Source organism: Gigantopelta aegis, chromosome 1, assembly GCF_016097555.1.
Source record: "Gigantopelta aegis isolate Gae_Host chromosome 1, Gae_host_genome, whole genome shotgun sequence".
NCBI lineage: Eukaryota > Metazoa > Mollusca > Gastropoda > Neomphalida > Peltospiridae > Gigantopelta > Gigantopelta aegis.
The window spans coordinates 31926280-31942506 of record NC_054699.1 but is presented as its reverse complement, the minus strand read 5'-3'; the positions used below and the strand labels follow the sequence as shown (position 1 = coordinate 31942506).

General features: G+C 39.7%; 1 protein-coding gene across 1 annotated transcript; it reads right to left on the bottom strand.

Moving 5' to 3' along the window:
• Positions 1–14067: 14067 nt before the first annotated feature.
• On the bottom strand, positions 14068–15880 carry LOC121367753. Its single transcript, XM_041492106.1, has 2 exons — positions 15815–15880; positions 14068–15077 (listed from the first exon to the last, which is right to left on the bottom strand). Exons 1-2 carry the CDS (start codon positions 15870–15872, stop codon positions 14425–14427), a joined length of 711 nt encoding a protein of 236 aa, XP_041348040.1. The 5' UTR covers positions 15873–15880; the 3' UTR covers positions 14068–14424.
• Positions 15881–16227: the final 347 nt, after the last annotated feature.

Below are 16227 nucleotides of genomic sequence, written 5' to 3'. Positions count from 1 at the left end.
AGTGATTACGATACCAAGGAGCCCTAGTGGTGTCGCTAACTTTAACTATTTATATTTGCAGCTATTTTAGCAACATTAGCAACTTGAACATGGAAGTCTCCGATTTGGTACAGTGCAACCCACACAGTTATTAAACCTGCTAGAACAGGACGACCTGTCAGAGATGTAGTAAACCTACTAGAACGGACTTGGGTGAGGCATCAGATATAATATATTTCTTTGTATAGATTAGTTATTAGTGTTACTGGGTCAACCAAGACAGTTACTGTTACAGTGTTTAAGAAATGAAATATGGGGGACTGCAATGAGGTTTTATTACCGGGAGAAAGAGAGATAGAGAGAGAGAGAGAGAGAGAGAGAGAGAGAGAGAGAGAGAGAGAGAGAGAGAGAGAGAGAGAGAGAGAGAGAGAGAGAGAGAGAGGGAGGGAGAGAGGGGGGAGGGGAAGCGAGTATTAAACGAAAATGAACCACATAGAATATTCTTCTCTTTTATTTTGTGTGTGTGTGTGTGTGTGTAGATGGGGTGGGTGTGGGGTGGGGTGTGTGTTTAGGTGTGTCTGTGTAGGTGTATCTCTGTGTGTGTATGTCCGTGTGTGGTCATGTTAGTGGTGTGTGTGTAGGTGTGTGTGTGGGTGTAGTTGTGTGTGTTTGTGTAGGTGTGTGTGTTTCTGTGTGTGTTTCTGTGTGTGTGTGTAGGTGTATGTCTATGTGTGTGTAGGTGTGTGTGTGTGTAGGTGTGTGTGTATATGTGTGTGTGTGTGTGTGTGTGTATAGGTGTGTGTGTGTGTAGGTGTGCTTGTCAGTGTTTATTTTTCTCTGTGCGTGGAGGGGGTGGGGTGGGTGGCGGTGTGTGTGTGTGTGTGTGTCAGTATCTCTCTCTCTCTCTCTCTCTCTCTCTCTCTCTCTCTCTCTCTCTCTCTCTCTCTCTCTGTGTGTGTGGTGTGTGTTGTGTCTGTCTCTCTCTCTGTCTCTCTCTCTCTCTCTCTCTCTCTCTCTCTGTGTGTGTGTGTGTGTGTGTGTGTGTGTGTGTGTGTGTGTGTGTTTCTATGTGCGTGTATATATGATCAGTTTATTTTTTCCCAACAAGGTGACGTTCTTGGAAAGAACTAAATATACTACCTCTATGTTAATATGGTAATATTACAACAGTGAAAACGAGATCGGCCTCGGTGGCGCAGTGGTTAGGACATCGACCTACTTGCTGGTAGGTACAAGGTTCGCAGCCCGGGACCGGCTCCAACCCATATCGAGTTCTATACCTCCTCTCTCTCAGTAACCCAGTGTCCTGGAGAGACAGCCCAGATAGCTGAGGTGTGTGTCCAGGAGAACGTGCTTGAATGTTAATTGGATACAAGGAAAGAAAAGTTTTATTTAAAGACGCACTCAACACATTTTATTTACGGTTATATAGCGTCCGACATATAGTTAAGGACCACACAGATATTGAGAGAGGAAACCCGCTGTCGCCAGTTCATCGGCTACTCTTTTCGATTAGCAGCAAGGGATCTTTCATATGCACCATCCCATAGACAGGATAGCACATACCACGATATTTGATATACCAGTCATGGTGCACTGTCTGGAGCGAGAAATAGCGCAATTGGTCCACTGACGGTGATCGATCCTAGACCGACCGTTGCTTGTACATCCACACAGACGTCAGCTGTAATAATGATATCTCGTCGGTTATTTGGTTATGTTTAGGGAGATATTGATATTACATGAGTGACCATCAGATACCAACAAGTTTCCTTTAAAACAACGTCCGAAAGCGAGTTGTATACGCTTTTGAACAACGGATTGTAAGATAAATTAGGTGTGACGGTGTCGAGGTTTAAAATAAATTTAAATGTTTTTTTCCAACTAACATTTGTTTACGGCGCTTGCACTTGCAGTTAATTTATGCATGATAGAGCAACCAATTGCAGGTTTACTTACACGCCGTAGAGCAACCAACTTCGATCGTGCTTATTTCATTGGCTGGCATAGATGTGGCGACCTATTCATCAGATCTAAAAAGCATCATACAAATATAAAACAAAAATGAATGTCATATATGAGTTTATTAATAGATAATTAAGGTGTATATTACAAACATTTATTTCCAGCAGCTTACTATGACTTTGTAAATAAATAAAAATAGACAACGAGATCATACGGCAAGCTTAACGAACTGTTACGATGTAATTTAATATTAAGTTAGAAATACATCTAATGCACTGGCAGACAGATAATAAATGTAATCATACCATACAGAAATGATTCCACTCGGTATCACATATTCTTATTTGTCTGTTTTCTCAAATCTAGACTTTAAGTGACATTTAACGAACACAGATGTTGTATTCTATTTCATGCATATCTTCAAAAACCTTTAAACCATTGTTCCAACCAAAACGTATGTACAGCGCTTGCGCTTTCAGATAACTTATGCGAAACAGAGCAATAATTCGTTTCAGGTTAACTTACATTGTCACAAATCAATTAATTTCGATAGTGCTTATTTCATTGGGTGTATGGCTATAGCGACTAGGGCATCACCTAGGAGCAGTCAGTTGAATGTGTGTAATTGCCAAGTGATATCACAAATAAGGTATGATGTCCTCGCAAACGGGTATGTAAGAAAGAATTATAAAATTTACCTCGCATGGTGTGATATATTATAAATAGCATCTAAAGTATGTAACCAATGTTTCTTTTCGCCATACACAGTGCAAACTAATGTCCGTGTAGCTACACAATGCATACTAATGTCTGTGTAGCTACACAATGCATACTAATGTCCGTTTAGCTAAACAATGCATACTAATGTCCGTGTAGCTACATAGTGCATACTAATGTCCGTGTAGCTACGCAATCCATACTAATGTCCGTGTAGCTACACAATGTATACTAATGTCCGTTTAGCTACACAATACATATTAATGTCCGTGTAGTTACACAATGCATACTAATGTCCGTGTAGCTACACAATGCATACTAATGTCCATGTAGCTACACAATGTATACTAATGTCCGTGTAGCTACACAGTGCATATTAATGTCCGTGTAGCTCCACACTGCATACTAATGTCCGTGTAGCTACACACTGCATACTGATGTCCGTGTAGCTACACAGTGCAAACTAATGTCCGTGTAGCTACACAGTGCATACTAATGTCCGTGTAGCTACACACTGCATACTAATGTCCGTGTAGCTACACAGTGCATACTAATGTCCGTGTAGCTACACAGTGCAAACTAATGTCCGTGTAGCTACACACTGCATACTAATGTCCGTGTAGCTACACAGTGCATACTAATGTCCGTGTAGCTACACAGTGCATACTAATGTCCGTGTAGCTACACAGTGCATACTAATTTCCATGTAGCGAACACAATGTATACTAATGTCCGTGTAGCTAAACAATGTATACTTATGTCCTGTTTAGCTCCACACTGCATACTAATGTCCGTGTAGCTACACAGTGCAAACTAATGTCCGTGTATCTACACAGTGCATACTAATGTCCGTGTAGCTACACAGTGCATACTAATGTCCGTGTAGCTACACACTGCATACTAATGTCCGTGTAGCTACACAATGAATACTAATGTCCGTGTAGCTACACAGTGCATACTAATGTCCGTGTAGCTACACAATACATACTAATGTAAGTCTAGCTACACAGTGCAAACTAATGTCCGTGTAGCTACACAGTGCATACTAATGTCCGTGTAGCTACACAGTGCATACTAATGTCCGTGTAGCTACACAATGCATACTAATGTCCGTGTAGCTACTCAATGCATACTAATGTCCGTGTAGCTACACAGTGCATACTAATGTCCGTGTAGCTACACACTGCATACTAATGTCCGTGTAGCTACACAGTCCATACTAATGTCCATGTATTTACACAATGCATACTAATGTCCGTGTTCAAGAACTGGTGTATTTTTTTAATTTCTAGCTTCTGCTTCAAGATTAAAATTTGAGAACCAAGTATTGCTTCACACTCCACAAAACATGAATTTCGAGTCCAACCCCCCTTCCCCTTCTACCAGCGGTCATTGGATATTGCATATATGTTTGAGTGTTTGCGTATATTTTTGTGCATATGCAGTAGGATGATTGATCCACACCATACATAGCTGTGTTAATACCATTGCATATTACATTGTGATATATGCTTACTGAAAGTTGCAATCTGAATTTAGATAATGATAATGTACCTTAATAATTAATAAAAATGGATAATTATAAATTAACATTTTTGTTTTATCTACTACAGTGAATGTTTCTATCGAGGGTGCACAGATTTATCAAGTATGTGCAGAAAAGCACTTCAATTATCTGTAATAATAATTAGTTTACTTCTTTTTCTTTCTTTCTTTCTTTATTAGAAAAACAAGAAATTGCATGGGGCAACTAGCCTTTAACGTAGAATACGCGATATATTATCATTCCATATGGAGCTGGTAGTTCGAGCAAGAAATCCGATCTCCTTGTGGTTTCGAGTTTTAAAGTTGTTTTTAGTTAAGTCATACTGTATTTAGATGAGACAGAGGCAGCTATTGGCTACGCCCCTCTAACGGTTAAACACACAGAGAGAGAAACGATATGCCACGCGTGCTTAATCCATTAACTCGGCGAAAGACAGACTAGCTTAACGAGTAACACGTGTCGATCAAAGGGAAATAACTGCATGTAAAAAAATAGTGTTCGCATTTCTACTCCAAGAGTTCTCCCCCTTACCATATATGTTTACGTCAACTTATATATAACATGATTTTGTCGCAATAAAAAAAAAAACCCCCAAAAAAACCCCAATATATATATATTTTTTTTTTTTTTTTTTTTTTTTTTTTTTGCGAAAAGTCCATGTTATATATTTTTCGAATATTTATAGATCAGGGAAATAACTGCACAGAGTACTTCCTAGAGTACTAGCCCTGACCGTTTAATATAAATGTTTACCAAATGGGTAAATACAGTGGTCGACCTAGGATCGATTCCCGTCGGTGGTCCAATAGGCTATATTCATCCAGTGCCACTGGTATGTCAAGGGCCATGGTATGTGCTGTCCTGTGCACACATCCCTTGCTACTATAATGTAGCGGTAGAGACTGACATTCAATCACAAATCTAGTCATGAAGTAAAACACACCAAAAAAAACCCCACAATGGTTTGGGTTTTTTCATTTTATTTCTAAATGACAAATTGCTAAGTACACATATATAAAATGGACACAGATTGGGTTACATCGATAGACCTTAAGGGCGACAACTACACATATATAAAATGGACACACATTGGGTTACATCAAGAGGCCCTATGGGCGACAACTACACATAATATAAAATGGACACACATTGGGTTACATCGAGGTCCTAATGGGCGACATGTGAATAATATGAGTGTTCATTTCTCTTCATCTTCATCCTCATCATCAGTATCATCACCATCACTATCGTCGTCGTCCATTTCGTCCAAATATTAGCTGATCCAGGAACGATACTGATTTAATTTAGAACGAACCTGAGGTCTTAGATCTCTTTTCGGATTCACAGACTGTAGAATTGTTCTCGTGTTGGGGCCTTTGTCAAAGTAATGCATATAGGCCAGGAAGCGAGAGTACGTGTCTTTCAATAACTTCCATTGTAAAGTCTTCATGTTTCTTTCGATGGCATCTTGGGACATGTTTTTTTCTTCGTAGCGTTTCCTCTTGATTTCGAGATAGCCACGATTGATGTCGAATTCACGCTCGATCATCAGACGTACGCCTTCGTTTTCCACATCGGACGACGGCTCCTCTTCTTCATATCCCTCCTCGCACGTTTTAAATCGCAGATGCCGTTGCAAGTCACTCCCGTCTTTAAAGACCAGACCACACGTATCGCAAGACTGCATCCTCTTCACTTTTTTCAGATAAGGCTCTACCTCATCTTCTTCTTCGTCGTCACTTTCGTAGGCGTGTATACCTGGTAGTTTTCTCTTGAATACGTTCCTTTGCATGATTTGCACATAAATCTCTTTCTTCGACGGTGGTTGAAACTCTTCTGAGACATTCGCCGTTACGTTCGTGCTTTTATACCATTCGGACGGCCCCGTCTCTAAAACATTAAGTCGAAGGCGCCAATGTTCGGGCGTGGTCGGTTTCAAGTCCACCAAGAGATGTCCGTAGGGTATGTAGGTAGCTTCCTCAAACCGCTGCATGAAATGACGAGTATTTGTAGGATACATCTGCTGTGCCAAACTTAGGACTTGCTGCTTGTCGATGGGGTTGTTGAACAGTGCCAGGTAATGACAGTTTCTTCTCTGCGTCGGGCCCTTGCTGTTATAGAGGTTCTGGTTGATGGCAATCACCGAGAGGTTTCTGTGGTAACTTCCTTCCGTGAACAGGTCGGTGATATGTGAGTCTTTTCCAGCTGTAGACATCAGGTCGTCCAACACGATGAGATTTCTAACTCTGGGATCCAAATAACGATCCTTTTCCAAATTCTCGGGTATACCTTGAACAAATTTTACTCGAGCAACCATTTTGATCGTATTATAGAGAGGTTGCCATCGTTTGTAGAGCCAGATGATGCGTTGAGGAGGCGGGTGGATTTTACCATCCCTCAGTAGTTTGTATACCAAATAAGTCTTTCCACATGACGTGGGTCCCGACACGATCATGGTGAAGGGATGGATTAGGAAAAGAGGAGCAACCGGAGCCGGAGCCAGAGCAAGAGCCAGAGCCAGAGGAGCCGCAGCCGGAGCCGCAGCCAGAGCAGGAGCCGCAGCCGGAGCCAGAGCCAGAGCCGCAGCCAGAGCCGGAGCCGGAGCCGGAGCCGGTGCTAGTGTTCGTTGTGGTAAAACATGTACATTTTCCCAGTGCCGTATCATGTTCCATGGTTTGCAATACGTCTTTGCACGTGGGACATGACCTTCTATTCATGATATTCACAGTGTCGGGAACATACTGACTCATGGTGTTAACTCTTCAACGTCTTGACGTGAGCTGACGATGTTGAAACTGCCATGCCCCCTTTTATAGTCTTCTCAGAAATGTTTGTATCAATTTTGTCTCAAGCCAGTCTGCTCCCGTCGTTTCTGTTCCACGCCGCTCTCGTTTCCGTTTCTGCTCGGCCTTGGCTTGCTCTACCACCTGTTGCGTTGGGGCGATCATAACGACTTTAGGTGTCGGGGGCTTGTTCTGTTCCTCTTTTTCTTTTTTCCAAGTGGGATCGTAGAGTTCTAGACATTGATCCACACTGTACATCATTTGACTTTGCACTGGAAAATTAGGCTGAAGTTTGCCTTGGGCTTGCAACTTGTACAAGCGGGTCCACTTGTCCGCGCCGGGAACGTACAACTTGTATTGATCTGACATGTTACTTCTCTGAAGGTTCTAACTCAAATGACGATGTTACCCATTGCCCCTTTATTTGTACCCTCTACAATTTCACGCATGCGCACAAAGATGTAGTTTGTGATACGTATGGTCCATGTCTCCATCCCAAGGCATAGCTCATGCACGGCTCAGGGCCACCCTTACATTAATAACAGACAAAACGTGTTATTCACATGTTTATTTTACAAAACGAAAAGTGGCACACACGTGTTTAATGTCTGAACACATTGTTAATGTAGGGACATCTCGGGGACAGCCTGTAATGTTCCATCACTGGATCGTCCATCTTCTGCCATCCGTAGGCCCGTAGTCCACAACAGTAACAGACGACGGCATCGTGGTCTCCCGTGTAGAAGAAACCGGCCTTGGCGAGTTCCCTCGGTCTCTGACTCATCTGGAGGGGCCATCGACCAAATGTGTAGAATCGTCTGTAGAATCCTCTCCTTTCGGGACGATGGCAGAACAAGTAATGTCTCGAAAGGCCATCCCATTCGTCATCGGCGTCGTAGGCATCATCGTAGGGAGCCGAGTCTGTTTTATATTCTGCAGGAGCATCTGTCTGATCCAAGGGTTCTTCGTCCACGATTTCGACGGGTTCACGGGTATCCGTGGGTTCTTCATCCACGATTTCACCAGGTTCACGTGCAGCGTCCGTTTGATCCGTGTCATTTTCTTCTGTTTTGGTAACCACTCTTTTGCATTTGATTGTGTGTCTTTCGGAACATTTACATACCAAGACATCGTCACCGCTGCTGCTACAACTGGTGTTACTACTGCTGTCCATTCTCGAATACCCCGATGCCATCCCTGGAGCGCATTTCTTCACTCTACAACGGTCGACTGAAGAATGGCGAACAGTTCTAAATCTAAGGTTTATATGCACAATATCTGAGCATGTCCAAACACGTCCTGGGTTTTTACCGTGACGTCACCGAACATGCCTGGACACGTCTAATATCTCGGGTTGCATTCCGAACACTCTATGGCACCAATCAGATTCTGATGATCTTGGTGACACGGTATGACGTCTCTCAGTTCCGGCACAAAGTTGTACATAGTGTCAAAGCATTTCTGGAGCTCTTTCCACTGTCCGGCAGTCAGTCAGTCAGTGGGATGACTCATGGCCAACGTCATATATGGGCACGTTTCAAACCTTTCCCCGACATCTGGCAAAACCCTGGGGGATTTTTTCCTCTGGAATTGTCCACTCCCCGTTGACTCACATCTGTTTCTCATTATGCAGAGACCCCACTCAAGACGTGTCTGAACACGTTCTGGGATGACTCATGGCCATCGCCGTATATGGGCACGTTTCAAACCTTTCCCCGACATCTGGCAAAACCCTGGGGGTTTTCCTCTGTACTTTTCCACTCCCCGTTGACTCGCATCTGGTTCTCCTTGAACAGCCCACACCTGCCAAATCCATTAAACCCACGCTATCTTGCCATCTGAAAGACATTAACGACTTCCACACCATTTGTTTCCAGTACATCAAAGGATCCCCGACGGTTAACACACATCTGGCCGACATCCGGTGTTTCCTGACACAGAGGTCAGGTTCCCACACCCATCCCACAGCTGTCAAAGTCATTAACCCAGTTAGGTCTATGTACTCGAACTAGGTCAATGTTAGCGTCCCCGTGACTTCACACCCCACACTTAGAGGTCAGCCAATCAGAAGAGCCGACGCCCAGGACACGTGACCTAGCTCATTTGCATACATGAGGCTCAAGTGCCGGGTCTACTACTACTATGTAAAAAAATACCAAATGTTTGACATCCAATAGTCGGTTATTAATAATCAATGTGCTCTGGTGGTGTCGTTAAACAAAACAAACTTCTTTTTTTTTTATACAGGTCTAGATATTCTTTTGAAAATATATTTAATATGTAATATATATATATATTTTTTTTTTTTTTTTTTTACACACCCGTTGGTGAGAACACCACACCCGTTGGTGAGAACACCATGCGTTATTTTTGATAACACATAGGTTGTTTTTTTACACACCCGTTGGTGAGAACACCATACCTTATTTTTGATAACACAGAGGTTTTCTTACGTACGTTGGTGAGAACACCATACGTTATTTTTGATAACACAGAGGTTTTCTTACGTACGTTGGTGAGAACACCATGCGTTATTTTTGATAACACAGAGGTTTTCTTACGTACGTTGGCGAGAACACCATACGTTATTTTTGATAACACAGGTTTTTTTTACGTACGTTGGTGAGAACACCATGCGTTATTTTTAATAACACAGAGGTTTCCTTACCTACGTTGGCGAGAACACCATGCGTTATTGTTGATAACACAGTTTTTTTAACGTACGTTGGTGAGAACAACATGCGTTATTTTTGATAGCACATAGTGTTTTTTTACGTACGTTGGCGAGAACACCATGCGTTATTTTTGATAACACACAGGTTTTTTTACGTACGTTGGCGAGAACACCATGCGTTATTTTTGATAACACACAGTTTGTTTACGTACGTTGGCGAGAACACCGTGCGTTATTTTTGATAACACACAGGTTTTTTTACGTACGTTGGCGAGAACACCATGCGTTATTTTTGATAACACACATGGTTTTTTTTTACGTACGTGTGTTTACAATTTCAGGACATACGACTGGCTGCTCCAACATACCACGGCTTGACTGTGGGATGATGCATATAAAAGATCCCTTGCTGCTAATCGAAAAAAGTAGCCCATGAAGTGGCGACAGCGGGTTTCCTCTCTCAATATTTGTGTGGTCCTTAACCATATGTCTGACGCCATATAACTGTAAAATAAAATGTGTTGGGTGCGTCGTTAAATAAAACATGTCCTTCCTTCATTATCATTGTACGTGATAGTTCATCAGTTCTCTTTCAACACAAATAAACTGTAGTGTTTAATACATTGGTAAAACTGGAATTTTTAAAATTAATGATGAAACAGGAATATAACGACAGTAAAACGAATCATTTTATTGCTTATACACCGGAAAATTCAATTTCAACTGGAATAATGATATAGCATTGTTAGTTGGTCATGATAGGGATATATTTATATTACACGAGTGGCCGTTGTGTGGCATTTAATGAATGAAAGAGATAAATAGTATCTAACAGACTCGAATGTTGTATTCTCTTTGCTACATATTCTCAACAAAAAAAAAAGTTTCAGGTTAATCTTTACGTCACAGAGCAATCAATTTCGATTGTGCTTATTTCTTTGTATGGTGTGGATATGGCGGCCGGGTCCTCACCTAGAAACAGAGAATCGTATGTTTTTAAATCAACGACACACATATGTGTATTACTTCCAAGTGATAAAATAATTAAGGTATCATGTCCTCACTGACGGGTGTGCAAGATAGAATGATATAATCCAGCCCGTACCGCGTGATATATTAAAATACCATAAAACATCTCAAAACACTCATGAAAATACAAACAAAAATTATTGTCGATTATTTATTTTATTAATAGATAAAAAATGTATATATTTACAAGCATATACTTTCAGCAGGTTACAATCTTGATGCTATAAGACAGACAACGGTGCACACTTGATGAGACAACATTATCACGTAAGCACTTAATAACCATTCACTCATTTCTTTACGCTGTGATTAACTTTAAGCTATATTTAAAGGGAGTTTGCTGCAATGTTTAAGATGTTATCGACTAACAGAGACTTGTTAACGATTGTAATCACATATCAAATATATTTTTCTGCATAAAATATTAGTGGCTGTATATTAAACGTGTTTCTGATCGTTTTAATATTTGTACTAGGTTAAATTTCATTTTATTTCCTAATTATCATTTTTTCGTACGTACGAAATTATTTGAAGACAAAATCCAGTTTGGGCTCCTTACAAATATTAAGACGAACAGGAACACATTGAATATACATACACTGATATTATAAACAAGAAAATATATTTAATATGTAAGTTTAATCGTATATATATATATATATATATATATATATATATATATATATATATATATATATATATATATATACACACACACACACACACAGAGAGAGAGAGAGAGAGAGAGAGAGAGAGAGAGAGAGAGAGAGAGAGAGAGAGAGAGAGAGAGAGAGAGAGTATCAGAAACACGTTTAATATAGAACCACTAATATTTTATTTACAGAAATATATTTCATATGTAATTACTGTTGTCAAAAGTATCTGGTGGTCGACATCATATTAACAATTGACTAAAACTGAGGATAGCCCCTTTAATTAAGTGCTGACTTTACTAATAGGTAAACAATATACGCGTGTATATATTTACAAGCATGTATTTTCAGAAGTTTGCAATCAAGATCATATAACAACTTAATAAAATGTCACTTAGTTCTTTACGATGTAATTAATATTAACTAATAAGCTATAAATACACGTAAGGTACAGGCAGATTAATATGAAGTACAATATAGAAATGATTCACATTGGTCTGATATATTCTTATTTGTCTATCTTCTCAAAAGCACATTTTAAATAGTAAGTGGCATTACATTAACATATTTTCAGCAACATAGTGTTTATTATGACTGCAAAACGTGTTAGTAGGAACTAAATCGTACAGCAGCAAATTAATGTTTCACTCTGTATGCTATTGTTAAAAACATTACAGGAAGACTAAAAACTATATGCCTGGATTATAATAAATTAGATAGAATATCTCACAATGTATTTCAACTTTAAAACCATCACAACAACGACCAAAATTCAAAATAAATAATATTTATGTTTTACAAAAGGAAATATTGAGAAAAAAGATCCGACACGTTTTCATGTCCGTCATATTTATCAGGGGTTTCCCCAGGGCCGTTAGGCGTAGCGGCCCGACAGGCCTTGGTCCGTAAAGTAAGCGCTTTGACTGCGTGGAAGCGCCTTAAATCAATTGCCGCTACGCCTTGATTTGAAGTACAAGCACAAGTATAAATTATACAATGAAAGATTTAACATTTGTAACACATGGCTTAACAATCATAATTCAGTAGGAAGTAGACGTAGCATTTTAATGACATACTAAAGTAAATGTCCAGCAACAGAACAAAATAGTAACTGAATACAATACTTGATTTTATTTTGAATATGAAAGCACAAGCAACTTTAATTTTCAGACATTTCAGACATAAACTTTTCAGGCGATTTTCTTTACCTGGGATTCAACATTTAGTACAGTATAAAATCATAAAATTGGGATAAACGTAAATAATTCGGTATCCGTGTGATGTTAGACTTTTTATGACGTTATGACAATGTTTGTGAAAACCATAATGTTCAGTCTATGTCGCCTTTTTGTATTGTGTTTATCTAAACAGCGTTCATACATACATTTGATACACGTTATCGTCAGACACACGTGCAGGAATGTATTCAGTAGTGGGGTCTAGACTATAGCGAGATAGATTCCAATGGGGTCGCGACATGATAATCCTGATAATGTATATGTATACAATTATTATATGGGTGTGGAGAGGTGCAGGTTCGCCACCAGAAACCTCCCTGAGCTCACGCCTAATCATGACACTACAGTGCGAGCTAATTTCATATTAACAATTTTTTTTTTTTATGTAAGTTTAGTCAATTGATCAAGCACGCTGTCCTGGGCTACCTGGACTACCTGGACCGTCTGCCCAGGACAAGTGGTAATGTTTAGTTGTCAGTGGTCAGTGACCTTGCACACCCCCCCCCCCCCCCCCCCACCCACCCCATTAACTCATCATCACTCTGTTTAGGATTCGCTATAGAGCTCAAGTTTGTATTGTCTTACGTTTTACAACACATCCACATATACACACAAACAAACACAATGGGCCGAATTTACACAGCCTGTCTTAGACTTACAGGAGTGAAACTACATACATTTACAATGCTTAAACACCTGTTTTAGACTGACAGGCGTGTAACTAAATACATTTACATAGCTTAAACACTTGTTTTAGACTTACAGGCGTGTAACTAAATACATTTACAATACTTAAACACCTATTTTAGACTTACAGGCGTGTAACTACATACATTTACAATGCTTAAACACCTGTTTTAGACTTACAAGCGTCTAACTACATACATTTACAATTCTTAAACACCTGTTTTAGACTTACAGGCGTGAAACTACATACATTTGCCATGCTTAAACACCTGTTTTAGACTTACAGGCGTGTACCTACATACATATACAATGCTTAAACACCTGTTTTAGAGTTACAGGCGTGCAACTACATACATTTACATAGCTTAAACACCTATTTTGGACTTACACGAGTTTAACAAAAACAGGCTTCGTAAATTCGGTGCAGTATATCTTCATAACATTTCTGGCAAAATGCATCACGTTTTCTTACAAAACTGAGTGTGAGAGTTGCCAAATGTTTGTCATCAAACAACAGATGATTAATTAATCAATGTGCTCTAGTGGTGTCGTTAAACAAAACAAAACGTTTTACTTAAAATGTGTACTGAGTAGTACAATAGATGTACATAAAACGAATAATAAAAATGATAAATGTAACAAATAAGTAATCTAGAAGTAAATTAAACCAAACTATTTCTTAATGGTACACACAATGAATAATGAAAATAATAATTTTAACATAAATACGTAATCTAAAGGAGTCGGAAGAGGCCAGCAAAACTGGGGGGGGGGGGGGGGGGGGGGGGGGGGAGATTCTGCTATATATCAATTCACCTTTTAATTGAGGAGATTGAATAGACTTTAGAGTTTGGACACCACTACCATTCTGGTCCCCAGCCTCCGACGTCAAAGCTAATTATTCTTGTGTTCAAATTAAATATTTGCCAATATGATTTGGGAATCTACAAGACCGATGACTTAACCACTAGACTACTATGACGATCTCGATTAAACGTCCAGACATGATGTTCCTATTTGGACGACTAACTATGTGTCAAAATGATTAAATGTTTGACGACCAATACCCGATGATTAATTAATCGATGTGCTCTAGTGGTGTCGTTAAACAAAACAAACTTTAACTATTTGGATGACTTGCTGCCATTATGACTTATTTAATTAAACTGGAGAGGAGGACCAACAGTTCACGGTTTACTGAGAGATCTGGGCCAGATGATATTTTCGCTTTAACATCGAAAAATCGAGGCATGCCAAGACGAAACATGGGCATCAGCGGCCGTGACACGTCGATGTTTGGGACTGAGTGTAAAACTGTGTTGTCGTCAACACGAATAATGTGGAGAGTGGCATTGTCCGAGTCTACTAACAGCCCGAGTGTGACAGTGTGTCGTGTGTTGCGTTTAAAACATTTCACAGGACTGTCACACAGCTCCTTTTCACGTGACACAACACATAAACAGATACTGTTGTGAGATCCACAGGTAAACACACCGACACCCCAAGCATGTCTGTTGATCCAAATCCCTGATACATCGTCACAGTGTTCGTCCATACAAACACCGACTTGTGCTACCACATAGTGTACTTCCGCCGATCCTAGTACCATGTAGTCCACTTCCGTCTCCCAGTAAGATATTCCTCGTCGTGGAATACACGTTCTGGCAGTCACTCCAAGGAAACACTGTAATCCGGAAGTCTGGTCAGAAGTTGATGTTGCTGGAATGTTGTTGACCAGAATTCCACACTGGTTAATTCTACATCTCTTCCGATTCATCTTGTTCTGGTCAAACTCTACAGTTGGTACTGTGAGAAGACAGGTAAAAAAAAAAAAGGAGATGTATAAACAATATGTACATCGTATCTTTTTGTTAACTTTGTGCTAAATAGGATTACGCAAAATGTCTTATCTAAGTATTTATGTCAGTAAGTATTTATGACAGTAATTATGTTTGATTAGACATATTGCCTGTAGTACGCACGTATATCCATGTCATAAACCAATGTAATGATTTAGTGTATTAACCTGGTAAAAAATAGTAATGTTTTGAAAATGAAACTCGGACATTATAAAGATGGGTTTTTCTTCATATACAACGGGTCTGATGTTCTCTCTCTCTCTCTCTCTCTCTCTCTCTCTCTCTCTCTCTCTCTCTCTCTCTCTCTCTCTCTCTCTCCTTGCAACAACTTTGTCTTACTAAGTAAATATTCTTTTCTTAATCATTATATACTCTTGTAGCTGACAAGTTGCAGGACAGACAACTGTTGCTGAAATCCGAGATTGCTGACAACACAGTTGCTCTCCATCAGTGGATCTGATAGGACCTAAAACCATATAATGTCTAGGGGACCTTCTGTCTAAACAGTCATTCCACTTGTTGAGGCCTAGTTTCATGGTTACACCAACTGTCAAATAGCCGGTAATATGGACAAGCGGTAACAAGGAATTTGGTTAGATCTAACAGACTGAAAGTATGATATGTTTTGTGAAATTCACATATTGATTTAACCATATAACACACAAACACGTGGTCGTTACTAACAAAGAAGTTCTCTGTATTGTTCTGGCTGATCATCAGCACCGAAGAGGATTTTTTTCATCACATCCTCATCTGAAATTAAAAACAAAAACGTTAAATCTTTAACTACGTCACTAGACAGCGTCGGATAATCACTGATAGGCTATAGGATATCAAACATTTGATAATTATGTGACATAGTCTGCAGAGGAAACCCAATACAGGATATCTTAAAAACACTTCCCCATAGACAGGACAACACATACCACTTTTTATATACTACTCAAAAGAATTTAAGGGTCAGACGATATTTTCGACATTATTTTCTGAATGTCAATTATATTAGCTAGACCATAATGTCACGCATGGTATTGTTCCATTTTGACGAAAGTGGGTCTAAGCAACCCATAAATGAATTAAAATCCACTGTCATTGAC

What these genes read in the sequence shown, in the direction of transcription:
- LOC121367753 (XM_041492106.1), bottom strand. Translation starts at nt 15,872, where the DNA reads ATGAAAAAAATCCTCTTCGGTGCTGATGATCAGCCAGAACAATACAGA. An exon ending in ACAATACAGAGAACTTCTTT is followed by an intron (nt 15,078 to 15,814) that starts GTTAGTAACGAC and finishes GTCTTCTCACAG; the next exon opens with TACCAACTGTAGAGTTTGAC.